General features: G+C 34.8%; 1 protein-coding gene across 7 annotated transcripts in view; it reads left to right on the top strand.

Annotated features, from left to right (window-relative positions):
- Positions 1 to 25,078, top strand: part of LOC117321988 — a 29,481-nt gene extending 4,403 nt beyond the window's left edge. For 2 of the 7 annotated variants that reach the window (XM_033876643.1, XM_033876644.1), the window contains 8 exons: positions 459 to 509; positions 14,638 to 14,697; positions 21,724 to 21,814; positions 22,080 to 22,211; positions 22,580 to 22,734; positions 23,245 to 23,449; positions 23,711 to 23,822; positions 23,999 to 25,078. In XM_033876643.1, the coding sequence (XP_033732534.1) occupies positions 459 to 509; positions 14,638 to 14,697; positions 21,724 to 21,814; positions 22,080 to 22,211; positions 22,580 to 22,734; positions 23,245 to 23,449; positions 23,711 to 23,822; positions 23,999 to 24,239 (1,047 nt within the window). In that variant the 3' untranslated portion in view covers positions 24,240 to 25,078. Of the gene's footprint in view, positions 1 to 458; positions 510 to 6,528; positions 6,758 to 8,522; positions 8,763 to 12,635; positions 12,651 to 14,637; positions 14,698 to 20,769; positions 20,903 to 21,723; positions 21,815 to 22,079; positions 22,212 to 22,579; positions 22,735 to 23,244; positions 23,450 to 23,710; positions 23,823 to 23,998 lie in introns of those variants that run through there. The other 5 variants (XM_033876646.1, XM_033876648.1, XM_033876647.1 and 2 more) reach the window with 5 other exon arrangements.
- The last annotated feature ends 332 nt before the right edge of the window (positions 25,079 to 25,410 follow it).

Raw genomic sequence — 25,410 nt, 5'->3', positions numbered from 1 at the left:
ATATTTGTTCACGTGTTTCATATATCATTGTTCATACAAAACGTCTATTTCTATATTTATTTTGGAAATAAATTGATTTTAGATAAAAATCTGATAACCTTGATCACCTCACCCGCAAACAATAAATGCAGTAGATACAAACGTTTTACACAATGTTGCCATGTATTATTGTTGTTACATATACTCAAATACAATTAGTCATTTTTCATGTTTGATTTTGCTTTTCATCCAAAGTACTCAAAATCTCGATTATTTATTCATAATTCCATATAAAAAAATCAAGCGCCCGAATCTATTGGTACCGTTATGGTGGATATTTCTTGCTTTTTGCAACATTATAATTTGATATATATATTTAGCTGGCTAGCTGAACCAATGCCTACTACTCTTCCATGTATAACCTCAATAATACTCTAATGTAACGGTTTATACAGTGTTTTTATTGCTGTCTTGCCTAGGGTAATCGTAAACCAAAGAAAAAGGAGAAACAGTTCCATCGGACAAGTCAGGTAAACGGATTGTTGTCACGTGAGCACGCTGTATATTTTGGTGATTAAGACACCTTCTGAAGTCACAAAATGCACGTTGATGATTTTTCTCAGATTTCACAATTAAGCACTTTTTGTGATTACTTTGTCATTGACACCGGTCATCCGTTTGCTGTAAATTAATTAAGAATCAATAAATATACAGAATGAGCCTAGTAGGGCGAGAAGGTCTTTGTTATTATAGTGTGTGACATTGCAATGTTAGACTGGCGGACATTTGTATCAACGGTAAGATTTTAATCAGACATGTTTGTTTTAAAGTAAAGATGTTACAACCTTAAATGTAATGAGAATAAGGTCATCACCTTACATATCTTCTGTAAAACTTGAGAGCAATAAACATAAAAACGAATCAAAGCAAAATATAAGTATTGTGAAGTTTCATATATATTTTTTCTAATGTGATATCTTTATAAGGTAAATTGAATTATATATTCACCGATGAAATATAACATATAACGATCTACAAATCTAAAATATAAATACGAAGGGTTAAGTAACATTAATTATGCAGTAAATGTCACCGACTGAAATAAATTGTTTAAGGAGGTTTTTTTTTACATTCTAGATATAGAATAATATAATAAATAGCCCGAGTTTCCTCTTGCTCTGACACCATGTCTCCTGTAGGTTTCTTGTCTGTATAATTTGACATAAATCGGATATAAACAGTGCAAAGTAAACTTAAACAGTACTTTTAGACATTATTGCATCGTCCTTAAGTTTTATTAATGGGACACATGTATAACAATATTTATGACTGTAGGTATTACAGTCAAACAGTAAATGGAGGTTAGGTATAATTTTTTTTCTGGTGACGCTTAAATTAAAAAAAAAAGTTCTTACATTCAGCGTTGTATCGAACGGACACCGTTTCATAAAAAGACATAAAAAATATATGTGTGTATTTGTGACGTCCGGAACACTTTACTAATGAGTAGGTTGTTTTGTGCTATTATTAGGTTTTGAATGGTGACACAAGATAAGTTTACACGTTTGTGGTTTACACAGCAGTCATACATTGGTACTAAGACTGTTTAGTAATAAAAGTAAACAAACCGAGAAAGCAAATCATGTAGTACCTGTTGAAGACGAAACATTTGCATGCCACAGTATCAAAAATAAATAGATAGATAGATAAAAAAAAAAAAAAGCAGAAGACGAAAATAACATATTAATGGTGTACAGTGCCCCGCATCCTCGATATTCCAGAGGATACGTTCACTTTCGTTTTCTGCAACCCTAACTGAAATATGTCATACAATTGAAGGCTCAGCCACCACCCAATCTTTTGGATAAAACAAAGGTTAGTTTATTTTATGTTTCGAGATCACCTTACCGTTTGGCTAGCTTTGCACTTAGTTGCCGCCGCGATGTAATATGCTATTGATCAGGTTTACTTTCCTGGCACCTATCAAAAGGCTACTTAGGATGTGTGTCATGGCATTCAGGTTTTGGCGTCTAATCACGTATTACGTAGGAAAATAACTGCTACTTAAACTTTTTGTTCACTATAAAAACTAAACCTGCTGTAGGTTACTCTGGAATGATGTAGGGACGAAAAATAAATGTTACACATAATCTACCTCAGGAACCTGAACATGAGATGTGTGGTATAATACTGCTGTATAATCTAGCGGTGAAACGGAAAAGTATGTCATCTTACCAATAGTACTGGTTACACTGAGTTGGTCCTATTGAATGATTATCTGCTCTTTGTTTTGCTATGCATTTCCCTCTGGAACATCAGAGTAAGATATAGAATTTAAAAAATAGATATGGTAGGTATTGATTCATTTGAATAGTGACACTGTTCATAATATACAAATGCTTTCTTTTGAAATTCAATATTGAATATGATCAAATTATCAAAATATGGTCTACAGTACCTTCCCAATGCAGCTTTTGACATTGTTTTCAATCTATTTGAAGTTTCCTTACGTTATGTATTAAATGTATTCAAATATAAGCGGACAGATTATCTAAAGCTTTCGGGACTACCTTCCATACTTACAATCTAAGCCCTTAGCACCACTGGCCAGTCCTAGAAGGACGAAACAGCTGTATGATGCAGTGTAAATTATTTTTGAAGGTTGCTAAAACCTGATGTCTTTTGTACAACCCCTTTTTGCAAGACCAAAACACATTTATCGATCTTTTCCTACTATTCCACATCACAGTGTGTTGATATGACGTTATCAGTAAGTGTCAGTACCATTGTCGAGTGCTGGATGGGAGAATATCACGGACGATGAATCATGCGACAAATCTGGCGTGCCAAAGGCAGACAGCCCTGGCCTTCCTGCGACAATTGTGTTGTACTTTAAATCTACATTTTAAAGTGCCCGTTTCTTTGATGATATCGACTAGATAACACTTGTCTGTTAAAACATATTAGACCTATATCATATCTGTCAAAATTTAGTTTTTTTTTAAAACATTTCATTTAGTTTATTCTAATTATACATTTCTCTCTATTTGTTAAGAGAAAACTCGTATTCCTATTTTCCAAGAGAACAAATTAAACGTCTTTAAAATTATAGGTTGAATATATACACATGGCCGTTTAAAATAGCGGAACGATAGATATATGTTTGATTCATAGACTAATTTACAACAAAGTTCATATATGATTATATTTGCCATTATTTTAGATAAGTATCGTTGTAGTCACTGTAGGTAATATATTGCATATACAATGGATTTTGACACACAACCAAACAGATATAACCAAACTGAGCATGTCCGTCAAAGCCAATCAAGATTTTTGCGTAGGGATATCAGCAAATCAGTTTGGGTTTTGTCCCCGAATTTAAACTATTTGTTTGGATTCATAGATGAGGAAATAAAGATAATTGATTTACAATTTTCGGATTTTTACGTTTCGTGTAATATGAAAAATGCGATTGTTTATCGGAAGGTGTTGATGGCTTCGCTGAAGTCTAAATATGCCACTTTGAGTTTAACTTATTGCATTTGAATTGATATTAAAGATTTCTTCGTGGCAATTCTTGTATGTAAGGTAAGATATCTAACGTAACGTCTTAGTAATGCTTAATACTAGATTGTCTAATCTTCGTAATGCTTTGATTTTTCCAACCAATCGAGAACGTCCTCTTCCTTTATAGTAGCATCACTTCTTACCACACATACCAGATGTTTTGGTTCTTGGACGGTTGATATTTTTGCTCTTCTGCTGTCACTGCACGGTACTCTCATAGAGAACATGATAATACGTATCCTAATTTACTTACCGGGATGAAAACCATGACAGATTTGGCCTTATTCTTCCCCTGGTACTTTTCAGTTATATCTGTATTAATCGTTTGTTTGCATTTTCCTAAAACAATGAGAAACTATTGACTTGTCAACGAAATCGTAACTCTGACTTAAAACATATTATTTACATAGTTACCGTGGAATAAGTACAAAAAGAATAAGACCAGTTGTTCCAGAAGGCTAAGCGTGTTACCCTTAATATTTACTTTACGGCATTCTCATGTTATTTATCTTAATTTACTTTTAGCAGGAAACACTCGCATTTGATTTGGTTTTGTATTTCTTAATACCTCTGGTCATTTAAGGACGCTGTGTCATAATTCTTCATGATGAATTTGTATTAGATTATTAGCTTTAGTACAAATATCATTCTAGATTAGCTCACATCTGTAGCAGTTGATGGACAATATGAAGTGAGGGGAGGTAACTGGCACTGAACCCATTGCATTCGAGCCGTATTTATGTGTATTACATTAGTACATACATACAATAATTGTGAACATGTATCGAACTGAAGTAGATTGCTAAATAATATCTCTGTTATAAAATCATTTAAAAAAAAAAACACAAAAAAAACGGCACAAATATTGATAACGTTAAATAGGGTATGTTATTGAACAACTATTCTTTAATGTAAATGTGTCAATGCTAATGCAAATTTCCACCTGTAGACAGATTGAGTACCTAGTGTATATAGCAATTAATACATAATATGCCTGGACGATCACAGCGTTGATACACACCTGTACGTTTATCTACCCGACCTGTGGTTACTTCATTAGAGCTTGCGTTGTTATCACACCTCCTAAAGGCGAAGGATATCAAAGTAACTCATGCTTTGTATGCTTAAGGTATATTACCCCGAACGGATTGTACAAAAGACACGCCCGATATTAGCACTGTTTGAAACATATTAAGAGTTCGGGAAAACATTATACTGCATATAGTACAGCGTTTTGTCATTCTAGGACTAGTCAGTGGTGCTGTTACGTAGGAGGCGACTGAGGAAATTAAAGTAGGCAAAAAGAAATTCTAAATTTTGATGAGAAGGTGCAATGGCCAAACATAAATGAATTTCATAATTATATATTGGATTTCAAAAGGACGTTAATTGCATGTGAATATTCTGTACCGTGGCACTGTTTAAATGAATCATAACGTGACTTACAGGTTATGGGAATAGAGACGGGAAAAGCTCAAATAAAAAAAACTATTACTTCATAACGATATCGTTCGCTTCCACTCTTTGTCTCAAATATCTGTCTCATTCACTGTTTGAAACTAATTAAATATTACGTAATTCATGAACGGGATCAAATGTTTGGGTAATCATTTATGTTTGATCTTCCATTTCACGTCTCGTCTTGATTGCCACACAGACTTTAATGCTCTACCTTTTGTGTGTGAACGTTGCCAGTAGTGTTCTCCTTGTGTTTCAGTGTAATTTTCGCAGTGACTGTTAATGCACATATATAGTCAGTGTCTGTCTTGGTCTTTAAGAGGAAATAATGCTCACTATAGCTACCAAGGTTAAAGGTGACCAGACGATTCACGGTACTAGTTAGTGCTAAGTACTCTCCTGTATGGGTAGCTATCAGAGATGTTACCTTTCTAAATAACAAGCACCTATACTGTCTTGCACGTTAAATAAGAAATCATCGTTTCGAATTCAAAATCATTTAGTTACTTTTAAACATTCAATTATTCACGAACAAATATCCCATTGCAGTAACATACCTTTTACTCAATTAATGTACATTTATATCTAACTATCCAAGAAATAAACTCATTAAAATATGAAATAACCAACTAGAATGTATGATCTAATCTGCATGCATGTCTCTATCCACGGAGAAAACATCTCGCTTTAAACTAGTATTGACCAAGTTTGCGTTATTGTATATGAAACCCCTCATTAAATGGATTACTGTGACAAACATCTATTCAAACTTATGTACATTTTACAGTTTACATAGGAATATCTAAGTCAATGACATATACAAATGTATTGTTAAAAATAATATTTACATGTTATTTACTGTCCAAGAAGAAAACTTCATTATGTTTACACGTAATTGAGTTACAGATCAGTTGTCATTTAAGTGTCTTAAATTTCTGTCTTTTTCTTATCGTCTTTAAGATTTGGGTTTATCTTTGTGTATTGGCGACTTCAAATGTGTTTCCATTATTTTACTGCAAGTACGAATCAGAGAAATAGCCTCGAAAAACTATTCAACGATTGATGACACTTTTTATACAATATGGTTCAGCAGTTCTGATAGTAGTTCTGTCTTACAGGAGGATAATTGTAATCTTATCAGTAATCTTTAAAGGTCCTTATAACCAAAACGTTTGCTCCAAAACAACAGTGTAGGGGACTTAGCTGGATTACATGATGTGTATTCTCTAGTATGTAGCTTACTGAAAGGTTAAGCAAGAAGGGCGGGCATTACACGATCTAACGACATGTCGACACACCTTACTTTAAAATATTTATTCTTATGCAACATTTAAAGAAATTAAAATAGTATAATTCCAATAACCCCGTCCTTGACGGAATAATGATATAGGTAGTTATTTGTCGTTAAATATTGTTAATTCTGTAAGCTGATATGAAGTAGTATCCCATCCGTGTAATTCGGCCATTACTCTCACTCAAATCTTTAATACTATGGGGCCTATACCATGTTTGTCACAGAAGTGGCTATGCTGTACGTCCTAGTGTGAGTAGTAACAGTATATTTTAGGTCGGGTATAATTATGCCCTTGTTGTCATAGTAGTGTCTTCTGTTGACCCAGTAGGAAAAGTCGGATAAACGCTTCTTCATGACCGCAATCTGTGATCTGCAATGTGTGTCAAGTTATGCGGAAAGCAACCTTCGTGAAGAATAATTCATAACTTTGGAGTAAGACATACTTTAGACAATATGGTAAGTAGTGTTTGAATGATGTAGTAATTCGTGTTACATGCTTAATTATAGAGGTGACTCTCAAAGCACAATTGTTAGACATTAATTAATCAGTAATAATAAGCAGGTGTATGTTTTATGAGAATAAGCAGACACGTGGTTTAAAATGAGTTGGTAATGGTGTTGTTGGAAAAAAGTAGGTAAGAAGTTAGAGGATGAAATGAGCTGGTGTCAGTGATTGGAGGAATAAGCCGGAAGTGGTGCGAAAATAAAATGTAGACGCTGTGCGAATAACCGGGTAAGTGGTGCGAGGATGCAAAAGACAGATATATGTATCGAGATATGTTGAATGGTTGTAGGTGTTGAATGGTTGTAGGAGAGGGAATTTTCAATTAAATGTCAAAAAGTCGTGATGTACATGTGTTGACACAAGACAAGGTTAAACAGTCCTTACTGAACCCTCTATTCCCGTATATAAAGATATACATTAAAAGAGAATTGTATGGGAATATCAATGCTAATTAAAATAACAACACAAGTCAATCATAACCTTAAATCCTTGTTAAGGTTCCAGACGGAAACGCCTCTTTTGAAGCAATCATATACAGGATATACATACGGTAACAAAAACATATTTCGAGTCGATAAGAGCGGTATAACTGATTTCAGGAACGCTGACTTTTCATGTGTAAAGTTGCCTGGCCCCAGGATAATCAGTTTTATGTTTTTTCTAATGTTAATGAGTGTCCTGAGTTAAAGAATATTGATGAAACTGTGGCCTGAACAACAACACAAAATATTGGAATGTGGCAAGCACAGATCGTCAATGAATGTCATACACATTACATCAAACTCCATATTTCCTAATGAAGTAGAAAAGAACGCAATTGCAATACACATATTTGGACAATCACTCGCAAAGTACAGGATACAGCAAAAAATGCTAGTATTTGTCATACATGTTTAATATAGCTGTATATATAACTATTAGATATCTTAAGTTTCAACATATTTTTATTCAAATACATTTACAAATACATTTACACACTTCATCACAATATAATTTCATCCATCATTAGGATTGAAAAACAAGCGATACGATTATATTAGCTCTTCTCCTTTATAATTGCTACATAACAGATACAAGCTATAGGCTATAGAACATCTATAAGAACTGTATAATTACTTCGGCTCACAATCCGGTACAAATGTAGGAATATAAAGACTTTTTTGTTTCAGTATATCACAACTATGTTATCTCAGAATAAATCCAATGTTATTGGAACCTACAGTACTGAAATATGCGATATGTAATCTGATATAAATGTAATTATGATAGCATAATTCCACTGGTAAATTTGTCAAACACATGCAGATAAGTCTGAGATATTTACAGATAGGTTTCAGACATATACAAATACATATAAATCGTATGTATTTTGTAGGTATCGGTCAACGAGGAGCACCTGAATGTATTGCATATTTAATAGATCATAAATCAGAAGGAACGTATCAATGTTATTGACAGAAGTGGTTTGACAGAACACTCTGGAGTAACTGCTACTCCCGTGACGTGCATTACAACTTGCTAATGCGATTAGGTTGGGATATCGGGAGGGCTATTGTTGTACATATCGTATAAACAATATATAAATCTTTATCACTGTTCTCCATTATTGTGTAGGCTTAAAATCTCAGTCATTGATCACAGCTATCAGGTATCGAAGGCACTGGGATTAATGGTTGTACGTACTGGATTTATCTGGAGAGGTAGAAATCCGCCCAAAAAGTATCGGAGATATATTATACCTACTATCGCCAGTAGGCAAACAACACTCAAACAACGGCGGGTATCAACACTCACTGTGGGTGGTATAGTGGAGGAAAACGATGTCGGATAACTTATGTTCCGGATATACGTGAAAATTAGGGAGTTGTACCCGAAATGAATGTTTTAAAATTGCCTCCTCTTACTCCTCTGTTGGAACTGCCAGACGATGTGGAGCAGGAAGCTGCGGGAGCCAAGGTAACATGTAAATAAATAGCGAATTGCGCGTGCGGTAATTTAATATCTACGCAGAACATAAAGGAATATATAATTTTGTGTGTCGTAACGTAATACATACGTAAAACATAAAGGAATACAGAATTTTGTGTGTCGTAACGTAAAACTTACGTAAAACATAAATGTACACTAAATAATGAGTGATGAATGGATACAATGAGAGAGACAATACAAAATTGTACGATGTATTTAATGAGAGAGTGGGTCAATGAAAAGTTGTATAATGGATTCAATGAGAAAGTGGGTCAATGAAAAGTTGTTTAATAGATTCAATGAATGAGTGGGGCAATGAAAAGTTGTATAATGGATTCAATGAGAGAGTGGGTCAATGAAAAGTTGTTTAATAGATTCAATGAATGAGTGGGGCAATGAAAAGTTGTATAATGGATTCAATGAGAGAGTGGGTCAATGAAAAGTTGTTTAATAGATTCAATGAATGAGTGGGGCAATGAAAAGTTATATAATGGATTCAATGAGAGAGTGGGACAATGAAAACTTGTTTAAAGGATTCAATGAGAGACCGGGGCAATGAAAACTTATCAATGGATATAATGAGAGAATCAATGAAAACTTGTTTAATGGGTTCAGTGAGAGAGCTGGAAAAGGAAACATGTTTAATTGATACGATGAGATATGGCGGCAATGAAAAGTTGTTTAATGGATGCATTGAGAGTGTGGTACAATGAAATGTTTATTAATGGATATATTAAGAGAGTTGTACAATAGAAGAGTTGGATAATAGAAAGTAGTTTTACAGATACAATGAAGGGCAATAAAACGTTGTTAAATGAATACAATGAAAGAGTTGGACAACAGAAGTTTTACAAGGATACATTGGAAGAGAGGGATAATGAATAGTTTGTTATAATGAGAGAGTGCGACAACTGAAAGTCGTTTAAAGGATCAAAAAGAGAGGGATAGATTGCGACAATGGAAAGTTGTTTTACGGTTGCAGTGGGAGAGTTGGGCACTGGATATTGATCTAGTAAAACTAAGACAATCTATTTTCTTCTGTCAAATTTAGTGACAAGATTCAACAACAGGTCGTCCATTCACACCCATTACAGAAAAAAGGACTATTTTATTGGTTGCAGATTTTGACCAATTGTTTTCGTCAAACATTCCGTAAATAGCCAAATATTCTAGCATTCCAATGCCCGAAACTGCCCCATTAAACTTAATATCACCTGTACTGATCAGCACGCACTACATTAACAAACTAAGTAACATCATTCAATTGTCATGAGAATTTTTATTGAATATGAAAGGATTTGATCAGTATCACATGGATGCATTGATACGCTCAGAAACATGACACAGGGCACAATGACAATCAAAGAAATAAGTTTGACAAGATGGACGATAATGTCGTACACAGTTACTGATACATACTGCTGATAGAGATATTACCATAGTCGATGATATTTTGGTTTGTTTGGTTTGTTTTTGTTTAACGTCCTATTAACAGCCAGGGTCGATGCTATAGTTCCTGTGTTGCTATGGTATATATACAATGCTTCTTGTTGCTATGGTATTCCATTACTTTTAGCATTCACATGATAAGGTATGTGACGTTCCATGTTTTTATGATATTAATCCATCCCCTTTTCATACTTCTAAAGTGTGAAATGAAAAACAATCTATCCATTAATATGAGTATTCACACGATAAGGCATATACCTGTGTCTGATCGAGTGTTATGTTACAATATCAATATAAAAAATATTTCTGATGTAACTTATATTCCATGTCGACAAGATACAAGGCGATTAAATTACACCTTTTCTCCTCATGGCCAACAGTTCAAGACGACTTCTTTAGAATTCGGGACACGACGTGCGCTAAAAACCCTACTATAGAAACTACAAACCTTGGTTTGATCTACAGCCAAAATTATTCACAAACATACTATGGGTCACGCGTGCAATAGACTAGAGTTCCAAATTATATACAAGCATTTACAGTGTATTTAACGTGCGTGGATACCAAATTAGCGTGGTATTTACCAAATTAGCATGGTGAGCAGTGTTTACCAAATTAAGCATATATTACCATACATTAGTAACAATGTTAATTAGCAAACACAATCGTACGTTTGCACCAATTTAGCATATATAATCGAACAATGGTACTAATTTAGTATATATAGCCATACGTGGATACCAATTTAACATATCTAACCGAACGTTTGCACCAATTTAGCATATATAACCGTACGTTTGCACCTATTTAGCAGATATAGGCGTACATTAGTACCAATTTAGCATTTATTATCTACGTTGGTGCCGATGTAGCATATATAACAGTACATGGGCACCAAATATTAGCATATATAACCAAATATTAGCATATATAACCAAATTTTGGCATATATAACCGCACATTGGCACCAATTTAGCGTATACAATCGTACGTGGATACCAAATTAGCATGGTGTGAATCAAACTAGCATAGCTAAATATTGCCTGTACCAATTTAGCTTTTATAACCATACGTCGATAACAAATTAACATATATAATACATGTTTAACAAGTTAATATAATGTATATGACGGTACCAATTAGTTGTTTGTTCATTATACCGATTTTACAGAACATGGTCGGTACATACACCCGTTTGTAGTGTGACAAACACTAGGCACATTACGTAACTTGTTGTTAATGATACTTAGGTATTACTTATCAGGTAAATCTGGTGATTAAAAGATCAATTATTTACTAATGCTCTGATAAAACCGTTACTGGTAAATACATACACTACACACATACTACTGGAACAGGCTCAAGTAAGTACGGAGGTGGATTTATTTAGGAGTACATATCATATAAAGTGTACTGTAGTATAGTTTAATATGATGAGTATGTTTATTGATTTTTAATGTATGAAATTGACGATTGTTGGAATTTAGGGTATGTAAATACCTTTACTTATAACCGATAACATATTGAGACACATTAAACTTATTTTAAGGCTTTTCATAAATACGACCATTGGAAACATAAGCAAAAAACATAAATTGTTATATAAGAAGCGTTTGTGTCAATCTATTGTTTGTTTATTTACAGTTTTATGAAAATATCCTACGTCAGAACATGAATTTTAGTCTTTAGTGTATGATAATGGTTATTTAGAAATTTGTTTTGAGGAACTGAATGTGTTTTACTGGACCATCTGTGCATTGATATTGGACCATACTACGACAAATGCATGTCAGGAAGAAATGACAGGGAAAACGTGAAAGGGAAAACACTCGTATGTTTGTTACGCCATAGATATTAGTTTATGTCACAATATAACTCGAATCAACATGGCGAATCAGGTTTTCAAGACAGAGCGAAGGGAAGTAACTCTGCCAGTGTTATAATGTAACCACGTTTTTATGAAGCATTGTTGGTAAACTTATATTTTAAGTTAAACCCTGATTTCTATCAAACCTTCCTTTTAAACTCAAAACATGCTGACTGCAATAGATAACTAATACAAGATTTGTCTTCTCAAGCTTGTCTGTTAGATCTTACCCTACATAATACAAATTGTCATTTGTAAATATTCTGTCATTATAAACCCTATAATTTTGAACATTACATTAATATTGGGAAGTAAAATGACAATATCCAAAGCAGGATATTACATTGAATGTACAATGTATGTTTGGTTTTAGAGGGATTAACCTCAGTTTAGAGGTGATATGTCGTGATATAACTGACTGGCACCTACCTCTGCTTGTTCAGTTGCTGGGATGCCTTTTGAATTTGTAAAACCTCAACTGAAGTCAATTGATACTAAGAATAAACATATTAATGTCATCTCTTGACTCATTGTGTTGTCATCAGCTTTCCATGGGACCGGTAAGTATAATATATAGTCGTAATAACCAGCCAATAAAACCCTTCCTCAGTAGTAGTAATGGCTGACCTATGGTTTTGGTATGTACCAGTAGATTAGTGCACTATTCTAACGGATGGGTGATAATAACTAATACCTCTGGTAGATTTAACAGATTGGATAAGAAAGTTGTGTAGTTATGGAATCGTAGAAAGGATTCTCTATTCTTGTTTTGAAGACAAACAGGAATTTTCTACTTTAATATTTTCTTTATCTAGAATATCGGTAGATTCAGATGGTCTGTAATTATTTTACATCTGTGCGATTGTTTCAGAGCGTTGACGTTACTTCCAAACTTTCCGACTTTTTTCTTTAACAAATGCTGAAATTTTTTCAGCGTTATCGAACTCAGTTGGTTAATAATCTTCCATGGAGTTATTTTTAAAACTATGTTTTTGTAACGGTTTGGGAATTTCCAGAATATAATATGTATTACGATAATTACTACAAACATTCTAACTAGTACACGTTAAAGAGTGTTTTATATTTATATATTATATATGTTATCAGTATGGTTAACACATGTGGGTCAATCCGCCTAAGGTTCTAATTGGCACAGTTTTAACACTTAGATACCTAACGTAGATAATATAAATAATGTATAACATAGATAATGTATAAATAACATACATAGTGTAAACCATGCATATGGAACAAAAATAATATATATATATATTAATATAATTTTCTCCATTGGCGTTTGTTCGCAGTGTTCTGATTTGTAAAATCAAGAAAAGTGATATTTTTCACTAGTGAAATATCACTTTTATAGAATGGATAATTTTCAATATTTCACTGGTCAAAATGTAATATACATGTATGTATAATAAAATAGTCTACATGATATATATAAGTCGAACTTGAAGTCAGTGGGGGTCATGAAAAAATTTTGAGGTATCCCAAGTATTCGAAGTAACCGAAGTACATTTTATTGATCATTTCAACTGTCCAGGGGTGAAATTTTTACATCGAGTTAAGCATGGTTTTTGAGTTATCAGAGTTAGAAGTTTGACTTATATTAATAATGTAGATCATCCATATATATAAACATATATAATATACATGATATGGAACATGTACATGTATATATAATAAAGATAATCTAGATCATGTATGTGTATTATATACTTATTAGCTCTACACTAACTATGTTCTCACGGAATGAATTGGAGTTACGTACACATAGATACGCTTAGATATCCATCTAGACTAATACCTAACCTACAATAACGAGCTACGAGGTATTCATCGTGTTCACGTGTACATAAGGGGAGATACCTTGTAGTTGTTGACACCATTTTAGTGTCACATCTTGTCAATATCGTAATTAGTTTCGTTTTAGCAAAATATGTATCGCTGCCTTTAAAATAAATATGTTAAATATCCTGTTGTAGTACCAATGCTACAGGACGCATGTGTTTCTAATCAAATCTGCTTTGTACCTGGGATTATTGTTATATTTTAATCTAGATTCTGACGTAGATAAATATAGTATATACTTATTATATCTGTGGTTTAAATGTCCTTCCCTACTGTAGTTTGTAGCAGTACAGTCGTACATCTGGGCTTAAATAAATAGACCATATTAGTGATTACTTAGATGGACATAGACAAAGCACTATGTAAGGAGATCTTAGTCTCCATATACGATATCGTATGACAGCGCAGCATATGATACATAGCTATATCATATATATACATTAAACAGAAGTTAATTCCAGATCGCTATCAAAGTTAGAAGTATTTGATAAGTATACCATACAGTAGTTCAGTTTTAATTGAATTAATAAGTGTTCTGGATGTGACAATATAAGTAAGCATGAAGTATTTCATATTTGATATCGAAGGCTAAATGAGTACACAAAATATGATTAGTAGAAAAAATATCGTGTGGAAAATGTGTGTATTTTTGCTGGTATATAATTAATGTACAATTTTCATATATTTCAGCCCTTTGAAAAGAAGAGGCAGACGTTAGCCGAAATTTTATTTGGGAATAAACAGAATCAGGTGAGTATCGATTTACAAAAATAACTACAAAACAACCAGAATCACTCGTGGTTATTTAAATTGAAAATCGTGTCTAGAAATCAATTTAAATGCCCTGGAATCAAACCTAGTTTAAGTGGTATTAAAAGCATTTCAAGCCTGTAAATAAACAAACGTAATTGTAGAAGTAGAAGACAGAAATATCACAGTATTCGTGTCATGCGCTGTGGACATCAGAAAGGGGTAGAAATTGGTTTGCAGACGATAGGAATGGGTATGAGTTTCAATATGGGCGAACATTGTTGCTAAGGATGTGTCTGAACTACTGCAAGTAGGCGTATGGAGGAATAGTACAGTGTTCTTTTTAAAAGACAACACTCACAGACAAAGGTAAAACAATTACATTGTATTTCATAAGTACAAACCTAAAGTAACGCTCCAATTTTGGCATGTGTGTAGTTTTTGGTTTGCTTGTCGCGTGCCAATTGAACGTATTTAGAATAGCTTTATAATCGATGTCAATGGCCATGTTTGTACGAGGCCGCCTGGCCAGTTTACTATAGGATCAATACAGAATTTACATTCGTTGGTTAAGTTTACAAGCAGTCCTCTGTTAATACGGTGTTTTATGAATATCCTTGTATGCTAAGCCTCAATACCTTTGATATATCCGAGTCGGAAATCAATTCGGTTCTTTGGAATAACAATGCATGATGTGTACAGCTTCATGTATTGTCCTCCACCTCTAGATGCGGTTGTTACATACCAACAACCGTATACATAATATACATTCTGTACACGCTGTAGTAAAACAATACATCAATAATTGTATACATGACATACATTGTATTACACATCAATATTGTACACATTGTATTACACATCAATATTGTACCCATTGTATTACACATCAATATGGTACACATTGTATTACACATCAATATGGTACACATTGTATTAGATGTCAATATGGTACACATTGTATTACACATCAATACGGTACACATTGTATTACACATCAATATGGTACACATTGTATTACACATCAATATGGTACACAGTGTATTACACATCAATATGGTACACATTGTATTAGATGTCAATATGGTACACATTGTATTACACATCAATACGGTACACATTGTATTACACATCAATATGGTACACATTGTATTACACATCAATATGGTACACATTGTATTACACATCAATATGTATACATTGTATTACACAGATTTCGTCAGAAAGTTATATGTTAATGTTACTTTGTATAGAAAATAATGAAAATCAATAAGTTAGCTGACCTTATTAAGATAGAATATTTCTATGAAATACCTGTAACAGAGATTTCGTATTGTGGACATAAGTTGATAGGTTCGTCCTTATAGATCTTTAATACTCTGTTCCTATAAGAGTTTGTAGAACCCGAGAAGTACTGTAAATTAATTCGAATATCTCACTGAAGAATACCCCCATTTAATCCAATTCTATATCACATATTTTAAGTCAGATAGACATTGAGAAGGCACATGTGTATCATTTTCCCCTGGCGGGTATTGTAAGGATTATATATATATTTGTATTGACCAACTAAACATAATTTTCTGAGCTATACTTGGGAAAGCCACTTACTATACGGTATAGACATTTACGTTAAAGTTTACGTGGCTATGAGGTAGTATATAGTATAACTGTCTAATATAAGACTACAATTTATATATAGCTGTGTTGTATAGTCCGTCAATATAGTCTGGTATGTACCTTACACTGACTACTGTAGCACACCTGTACTACTATATCACACCTGTACTACTATAGCACACATGCACTACTATATCACACCTGCACTACTATATCACACCTGTACTACTATATCACACCTGCACTACTATAGCACACCTGCACTACTATATCACACCTGTACTACTATATCACACCTGTACTACTATATCACACCTGTACTACTATAGCACACCTGTACTACTATATCACACCTGTACTACTATAGCACACCTGTACTACTATAGCACACCTGTACTACTATATCACACCTGCACTAATATAGCACACCTGCACTACTATAGCACACCTGCACTACTATATCACACCTGCACTACTATAGCACACCTGCACTCTTATCTTACTAACAGGTATAATGGACTATACTTTTTTCTCGTCCAATTTAAATCGCTTGTTTTGATGTTTATGTATTATTACCAGTAGACCTGTATTGACTGCCTATTTCAATAGAAGGTTATGAAGTGATAGGTACAAAAATAGACATTAGGTCAATGGCGGACTTTAAGCCCGCCACACGATATACCGAAATCTTGGACAGGAGGTTTGTCGATTCTTTAATAGATATAAAGTGAAATACTTATCAAACTGTTTATCTGGTTAAATCTCTAACTGACAAGATTACGTAACTATTTTAGGTAAATCTTTTCTGACCTCGCTGATTATTGATTAGACCAGGCTATCACCCATAAAAATCCTTATATAAGATTAAATCTAAAACATTGTATGATGTACATGTTAAAATGTGTATTTTCCAATCAATTTAAAAAAAATCGTTATTCAAATACAAACGTTATACAGTAGATAAGTATATATCCCGGTTACCCTCCCAAACATAATATATACACGTAATTTACTTTCGAGTGATCGAGTGCTCGAAGTTAACACACATTTTATATGCATGGAATGGAAGTAATTACTGTGACAATCATTGGGTTTTTAACTTGTAAACCTGACTTATCTCGTGGAGCGCCGCCAACTTTTGTATTATCAGTGATTATATTGAGAGGAGACAAACTTTAGTCGATTGTGTTCCTAGCCACAGCCGTGAAACACTACCATATACCTATATATCTTGTCATTCCTGGGTGTTTAGTATTGGGAACTATAACTAACAAACCAAGGACTGTTGTTATCTCCGGCCATTTTAATAATCAGGCTCCATATTTAGCGAACAGTGGTGTTTTATTATTTACATACATTCCATTCAACACTTTAATTTACATACATTCTATTCAATTCTTTAATTTTCATACATACCATGTAGTTCGTAAACGACCTTCGGGAAGACAAAAAATGTATTTAGAATAAATTCTTGCAAGAAGATACATTTAAGTATTGTTAAATATTTTAAACGAATTCGAAATAGTGGACAAATCTATAGAACAAAACAAATGTAAATCAGATTTATAAAAAAAGTTAAGTTAAGTAATTGTATGTGATAAGCATGTTATAAACTGTATTTTGTTGACGGAGCATGAAAAGTATACCCTGGGGTACTATGTTACCCTGGTGAAGGTACTCTGTCACCCTAGGGTACTATGTTACCCTGGTGAAGGTACTCTGTCACCCTAGGGTACTATGTTACCCTGGTGAAGGTACTCTGTCACCCTAGGGTACTATGTTACCCTGGTGAAGGTACTCTGTCACCCTAGGGTACTATGCCACCTGGGGTACTATGTCACCCTGGGGTACTGTTACCCTGGGGTACTATGTCACCCTGGGGTACTATGTCACCTGGGGTACTATGTCACTTGTGGTACTATGTCACTCTAGGGTTCTATGTCACATGGGGTACTATGTCACCTGGGGTTCTATGTGACCTCGGGTACTATGTCACTCTAAGGTACTATGTCACTCTAGGGTACTCTGTCACCTGGGGTACTATGTCACCCTGGGGTACTATGTTAACCTGGTGAAGGTACTATGTCACCTGGGGTACTATGTCACTTGTGGTACTATGTCACTCTAGGGTACTATGCCACCTGGGGTACTATGTCACCCTGGGGTACTATGTTACCCTGGGGTACTATGTCACCCTGGGTTATTATGCCACATGGGGTACTATGCCGCCTGGGGTACTTTGTCACCCTAGGGTACTATGTCACCCTGGGGTACTAAGCTTCCCGTCTAGGCTTGATATGTCTTCTCGATTCGTGTTAATTAATTGTATAGAATGTGAGTTCCGGAATGACTGTATATTTCGGCCTATGTGTTTTCTTCAAATGTTGGTTATATCATTTGGTCTCATAACGTTGGATATGTAGTTAAGATTGTAAACAATTATGTTTTGCTTGATTTGCCCGAACTTCTACCTAAAACGATTTTTTTTATTTTAAAGAATTGATGAGAATATCTTTGATTATCATTACTTAATTTTGCTCAATTTCCCGTCTACTGAAAACGATTTTAACATGTTATAAGAATTGATGAAAATGACCTGAAAACACCTGTAATTATCATTGGGGTGCCAGTGAAAGTCGACAATCTTTGCAACTGAAGACTTCGTTGCTAAGACTCGTACGTTCTCGGCAAGATTAAAATATAATATAATTATTCTACAATTAAATTTCTTGTTGCACTAAATGCTTCGTGACATAAATGACATATCGTATTAGTCTACCTCATACCAAAAAAATCTATGCATGCTTCTTTCGTGTATGAGAAGTATATGTATGAAAGTATACAGGGGCCATGTGTATTAATACAAATGTAATTGAATTCAAATAAATGTTAGTATACATTATCCTCGTGTTTTGAGTTCGGTTTACACATTGAAATTTAATTTCTAAATGACATTGGTTATACATTTCAGTGACCGTTGTATATAGGTCACGTAGGTATACCACAGTTTGATATCAATAAGGAATTATCTTGGACAATCAACCGTATTGTAAAATTCTAAAATGCTTCCTCTCCTGTTATTATCCCCCTTTGTAACTCGGGACAGGTAAACGAATGTAAAGGTATATGAATTAAAATAAATGAAGGTAATAGATAAGTTGTATTGTGGGCGTTTAAAAGGATATCTTCAATGCTACGTAGGGGTTATATTGATTATAGACTATTCAGCCGGTACATTTGGGCACCCAGACGCGTATCGTTCATTATATGAATATTTCTTTTCAATGTGTGATATTATCGAGATCACAACCAGAACATTTTATGAAAGTAAAAAATCACACGGGTTTCACAAACAGAAATATACATTAATTTCACGATCACAACATTGTCATTGGTTTCACGAGCGCAAACATTGTCAAGTGTTTTACAAACAATGCATATTTACAGGTTTCACCACCAGAAAACATTCACATGTTTCACAATAACAATGTGTTTCATAATTTATCGGCATGCTCTGATGCACGGAACGAAATTTCCGTTTTTACGAGCATAAATCATTTCAAGGTTTCACGTGCAAATCTCATGAAAATGACATATTTTATGGTGTCACTTGCAAACAATATTTTCCGGTTTCACTAACATAATATATTTCTTTATTTCACAAGAAGAACATATTTATTGGTTTCAAGAACATGATTTTCAGGAATGGAACATGGTGACTGGTTTGATGAACATGAACATGAACTATGGACAGACTTCCATAGGTTTCATTAATATACCCCCCCCCCCCCCCCCCCCCCCTGGTTTTTGACGTCGTTACATTTGTCGTTCCTTCTTATTCCTTCTTATTCCTCGTTGTGTTCTTCTTGTATTCGATTTTGGTCGTCCATGCGTGATGCTTTAATTCGGTGTATAGGAATACCCCTACAAATATAAACAGAAAAAATATCTGGGACAAATAGTACAATTAAGATACTTGTAATATGTCTGTGGAATTCATTATTCCAAAGATTAGTGTCATCAACACAATGCTCAGTTTACACAGCTCGTAAAGAGTTGGGCCTTTGACCCGGTTGTTTGTTTAGTTTTATTTACACAAAGATTGATAAACTTGATAAACATTGGCATCAAACTTTTTATGATAAGCATACATTCATTGATTATTCACACAAAAAAAACACGGCTGGTCAAATCAATAATATACTATGGAAAATAAAACTTAAACACTTTAATGGCCGATATCATGAAAAAATCTAATGATAAGTATGAGATTTAAGCTGACAATGCTTTTTTAAAGGTTTGTACTTTCGTGGAAGTAAGAAGCTTGTATGTTTTAATTGAGAAGTAAGCCTGCCGTGTTTTTGAATAGAACGTAGAACACATGACATAAGAGACGCGGTCTGAACAGTCGTCTCCGGGCCTTCCGTCAAAGTTGTTTGTTATCCAAGTCAATAATTTATAGAGCACTGGAGACGGCCATATTAAGGCTGTGGTGTGGTAAGGAAGTAGTGTGCTATGTTATGAGGCTAAAATGGGCGAAAACAAGGGAATAGACTTGCTTATAGAGGACTACAGATATAGACAGGTAGGTAAAATAGTATATAGATTCACACCTATACTGTCTGTTTATTGTGATTCGCAAGGCCTATCAGGCCTGATGTGGTCCATGTTGTGTGACGTCATTGAAGGACTCGATTGTCACAGGTAAATACCCAATTTGGGTTAGATTGGTTTTAAACGTATATTATATTCAAACAGGATAGAGAACGTCTTATCTGATTTATCATAAAAGTAAAGTCTCGATTGTATGGACATTGTTTCCGGCTTTAAATCAATTGAAGGTTAAAGTATCATTACCTTACCTTAGAAACCAAGTAAGTTATGTTACCTACTCCCGTGGGTAGGAAAACGCATTTGTCACCTACTTCAGTGGGAAGGAAATAAGTATTTGTCGCCTACTTCAGTGGGAAGGAAATAAGTATATGTTGCCTTACTTCAGTGGTAAAATGGAAAAATAAGATATAGATGCCACAACATCAATAAGTAAGAAATAAGTAACATGTATGATACCTGTAGTATCAACTGCCGCTAACTTATTTTTCATTACTTTTTTTTTGTTTAATAAGTGACAAACATGTACTAGGTATAACGGCCAACATTTTAAAACAGGAGCTAGATATAAAAACTTTTTTTTCAGTCTGCTTGTCCTTAAGTAAAATACAGTTGCTGTAATGGTTGTCGATGGTATTCATATGGTGAGAGAGAAATTCGACTACATAAATTGTCCTCTTTGTTTATGCGTGTTTTTTTTTTTATGATTTTCCGTATGTATTGGTATCTCCTCGGTCAAGTTTTCAAGTTTGTCTCTGTGTGCTATAGGTTATTTGTTTATAACTTCCTTCACAGATGTTCACCAACTGGCGGGTGCCACAGAGATTCTACCGTCCTCACAGCGTCAAAGACAAGTACGAGCCCCCAGTTCCTAGGAACGACGCCAGTGAGTATATAAAGTAGTTCTGGAGCTTCCAGAGACATTATCCAATGTATTTAACGGATTTAAAACCAACAAATATTAAAATACGCTTATTACAGGCATCAGGTAGATAAAAGGATAACAAGCATCTTAATTCTCCAAAGAAAAATTATTGAAAAAGGTGTTCTCACTTTCTCTCAAAAGTGCTCTGAGCATCGTCATGATTATCTTATGATATCATTGGTATATGTTTTGTGGATCATGGTCTGTGTAACTTCCTTTTGTTTAGATGTTGGCGTTGTAACAGAGGAACACGAGCGATTCTTCAGGCCATCATCAGAGGCATCCCAAGTACCATCTAGAGCACCGTCTGTCGTATCAGCGAGGTCTCCGCCTCCTCGCCTTAGCAGACAAATGTCACGTAAGTCAATAGCACAAGAAATTCTACGTGTTTGTTATTATGTATAGCTGATAAAATTAGTTACTGTTAAAGTGCATATTGTAGCGGTAATCTTATTTTAGTGTTTTTCACGTTGAAAGCATTCCACTGAATATTGTAGCTACTTTATGCTGTTTTCTATGGAAAGTACTGTGGGGCGCAAATTCATCGTAGCACCATATCTAATAATAAATCTGTGATGCGCCAAAATTTGAATGCACCAAAACAAATATATTTACAGTACATTCAATTTTAGTTTTGTAATTAATATATATGTATTAAACCTGAAACTGTGAGTGGTCGCTAACTAAACGTGTGTAGTAATTATACATTACTATTAACACCTCCAGTACCGGAATTAAAGATGAGGACTAACCAGCCCCGCCCTCTAGGTATGTCCAGACAGTACACTAGGATCAACAAGGCCGCTGGTACACCTGTTCCAGTAGCTAAGCCTGAAGCGTCCAAGCCACAGTGCGAGGAAGATGCCAAACTGGGCAAGGAGGTGAGAGCTCTCTTATTATCACTTTATTGTAAATGACAACCGATGTTTTAGTTCAGTTTATTGTGGCACGGCTCAGAATAGACAAAAGTTTGTGATTGACGTTCGTTTGAAATACACATTGAACATGATAAAGCTATTAAAGTATGGATTGTTGCACTCTCCGTCAAGATTTGAACATTTCTTTCGACATTTTTGAAGTTCCCCATCGTCGTCTGATAGGTATGAGCATGCCTTTGCTCCACTGACGAGTTCTAGAAGGACAAGACAGCTGTATGCCGCAGTTTCATGCATTTTGGCTCTACTATATATTACATCTAATTTGTATTGAAAGGTGCTGACATCTTGTGTGTCTTTTGCGAATCAAAATCGGGTAATCTTTGGCTGAAGTTTGGAAACAAAATGTTGGTACTTGTCAATGAAACAAGTTACTGTCAGCATGTCACGAGAGTAGTTCCTATTGATAAGTATACCTTGTTGGATGATTCTGTACCGTCAAACCTTCTCTTACAGGACTTCAAGACATCCTTACAACCACACGTAGTGGACAAGGCTGATGAGCTGCTCAAACTGGCTCCGAAAGCTGACAGGAAGGTAATCGAGAAGATACTCAAAATGGCGGACAGGAAACAGCAGATGGAAAACTCGTTAAAAAAGACGATGATGCCCGACGCCCGAGAAGAAGTAGAAAAGTGGCTAACCTCAGCAAACGAAGATGGTAGGTGTTGATGACGTGAGGAAACAACGTCAGTGTACTCCTGATAAAAATAAGGCAGACAATGTTTCAATGTAGTCGCAAAAGGTAAATAATTACCCATGTGTATGAGTAAAATAAGTAAATTCATCAGAGAAGGGATTTACCTTTTGCGGAAAAGCTTATAATTCCAAAACGACAAAATATTCTACTTTTAATGTTAAAACAGCTAATTTCAGAACCAGAAAAGGTTAAACTTTTCATGTCTGAACCATTCCTTTTCAGAACGACAGGTAGCTTTGAAATTCTTCAACTCCCTCGCCGGCACGAAGTTGATGGGAATCACAGCAGCAGAACAAAAGAAGCGTCTACAACAAGTCATTGACACTTTAGAAGGGTAAATCAACATACTGTATTTAATTTCTAAAATCTGTCCACTGCTTTAAACTACTTTCCAAATAAACTTATTTAAGATAATTGTAAATGTAGAAATAATAAGTGAAAAGTGCAGTTATTCTTCAGCATTAAACACGGAGACAAACCACATGCCATAACTGTAACTTCTTGTTTCAGTGCCAGTGAAAAGAAGGGAGGAGCTCCGCGTGCTCGTAATAATGCTGACCGTTCCAAGGCGGGTAAGCTACAACACTTGAGGCTGCTTTCCCCACAAACACGTAAGGAGCGCTGGATGCACACCACATGGCACCACCTACCGGAGTATAACGATAAAGGAGCAGGCAACTGGAGCTCTCACTACATTCGACCACAGGCACCAATTCCCCGCCATTTTGTCATCCACCCCGACTGGGGATAAAGAATAGCCCAAACTAGTAGTCCCTGATTAATCCGAGACAACTGCCTGTACACGTTTACAGATCAAAGCGTGGCAATGTTTAAATTGTCTTAATCTGCTCATATATTATGTTTCCTTATGTTGAATAACTTAATTATCTCTTATATCTAAAATTGGATCGTCTTTATTAGACTTGACTGGATTACCTGCCCTGAATGACGAATTGGAACGTCTGTGGATTTATATCATCGTTACATATTGGAAGTGCCCTACGTGCCACATAGATGATGAATGTGGTACCAACTTCCGGTTTGTGTCGGACGTGATACAGTGATTATAGTAATTTGGTACCGACATCCGGATGGTGTATCACGTGCTACAGTGATTAGAGTCGTTTGGATACCAACTTCCGGTTGGTGTCTTGCGTGGTACAGAGATGATGAGTGCGGTACCGACTTTCGGTTGGTATCTGAAGTGATACAGTGACTAGTAGTGTGAAACCGACTTCCGGTTTGCCATGGAGGCCACGTATATCAGTTTTCTACCTATTTATTTTGCTTTAGTTGGACTATGCGAGGTCAGGGATGGCGTGCTATCTGTGATATCAATGTTAAATCTGCGGTATAGACTGTGATATGTCAGCTGTGATGTTTAAACTGTTGTGCAATCCTGTGTAGAGATTTCGAGTGACCAAATGGTATATTATAATTATATGTTTGCTATACGACACTTTCACTTCCTTTTATAATAAAATCGATAGTTGGAAACAACCTTATTTTTAAACCTTCACAATATTGGCACGACAATATTTGTATTACGTTTTGTGAATAAATCAGTTCCATGTCCGAAGCTGAAATTGATCCAATTCTCTTGAGTGAAGCAGATTCATCAAACATACTGCTACCATTACACTAAAACGTGCATCACAAAGGTATTTAGTTCTGTAATTGGTGTGCTCTATTAGAGGAAGGCGATGATTCATTACAAGTCTTCAATTTGAAAAATCCACTCTGCCATATCACCATGTTATAACATGTTTAAATATCTACTTAGCTTCCAATATTGTCAATAGCATGCCTTTCTTGCATAGATTAATTTAAGTTGGTCTGAAAACACCTGACACAATTACATGTATATAGATACGTACCTGGTAGTAACAATACTGTCGCCATTGTTGTATCGGCTCCACTTG

The sequence above is a fragment of the Pecten maximus genome, chromosome 2 (assembly GCF_902652985.1).
Source record: "Pecten maximus chromosome 2, xPecMax1.1, whole genome shotgun sequence".
NCBI classification, from domain to species: Eukaryota; Metazoa; Mollusca; class Bivalvia; order Pectinida; family Pectinidae; genus Pecten; species Pecten maximus.
The sequence above is the reverse complement of the archived record's forward strand: the minus strand, read 5'-3'. Positions and strand labels throughout refer to the sequence as shown.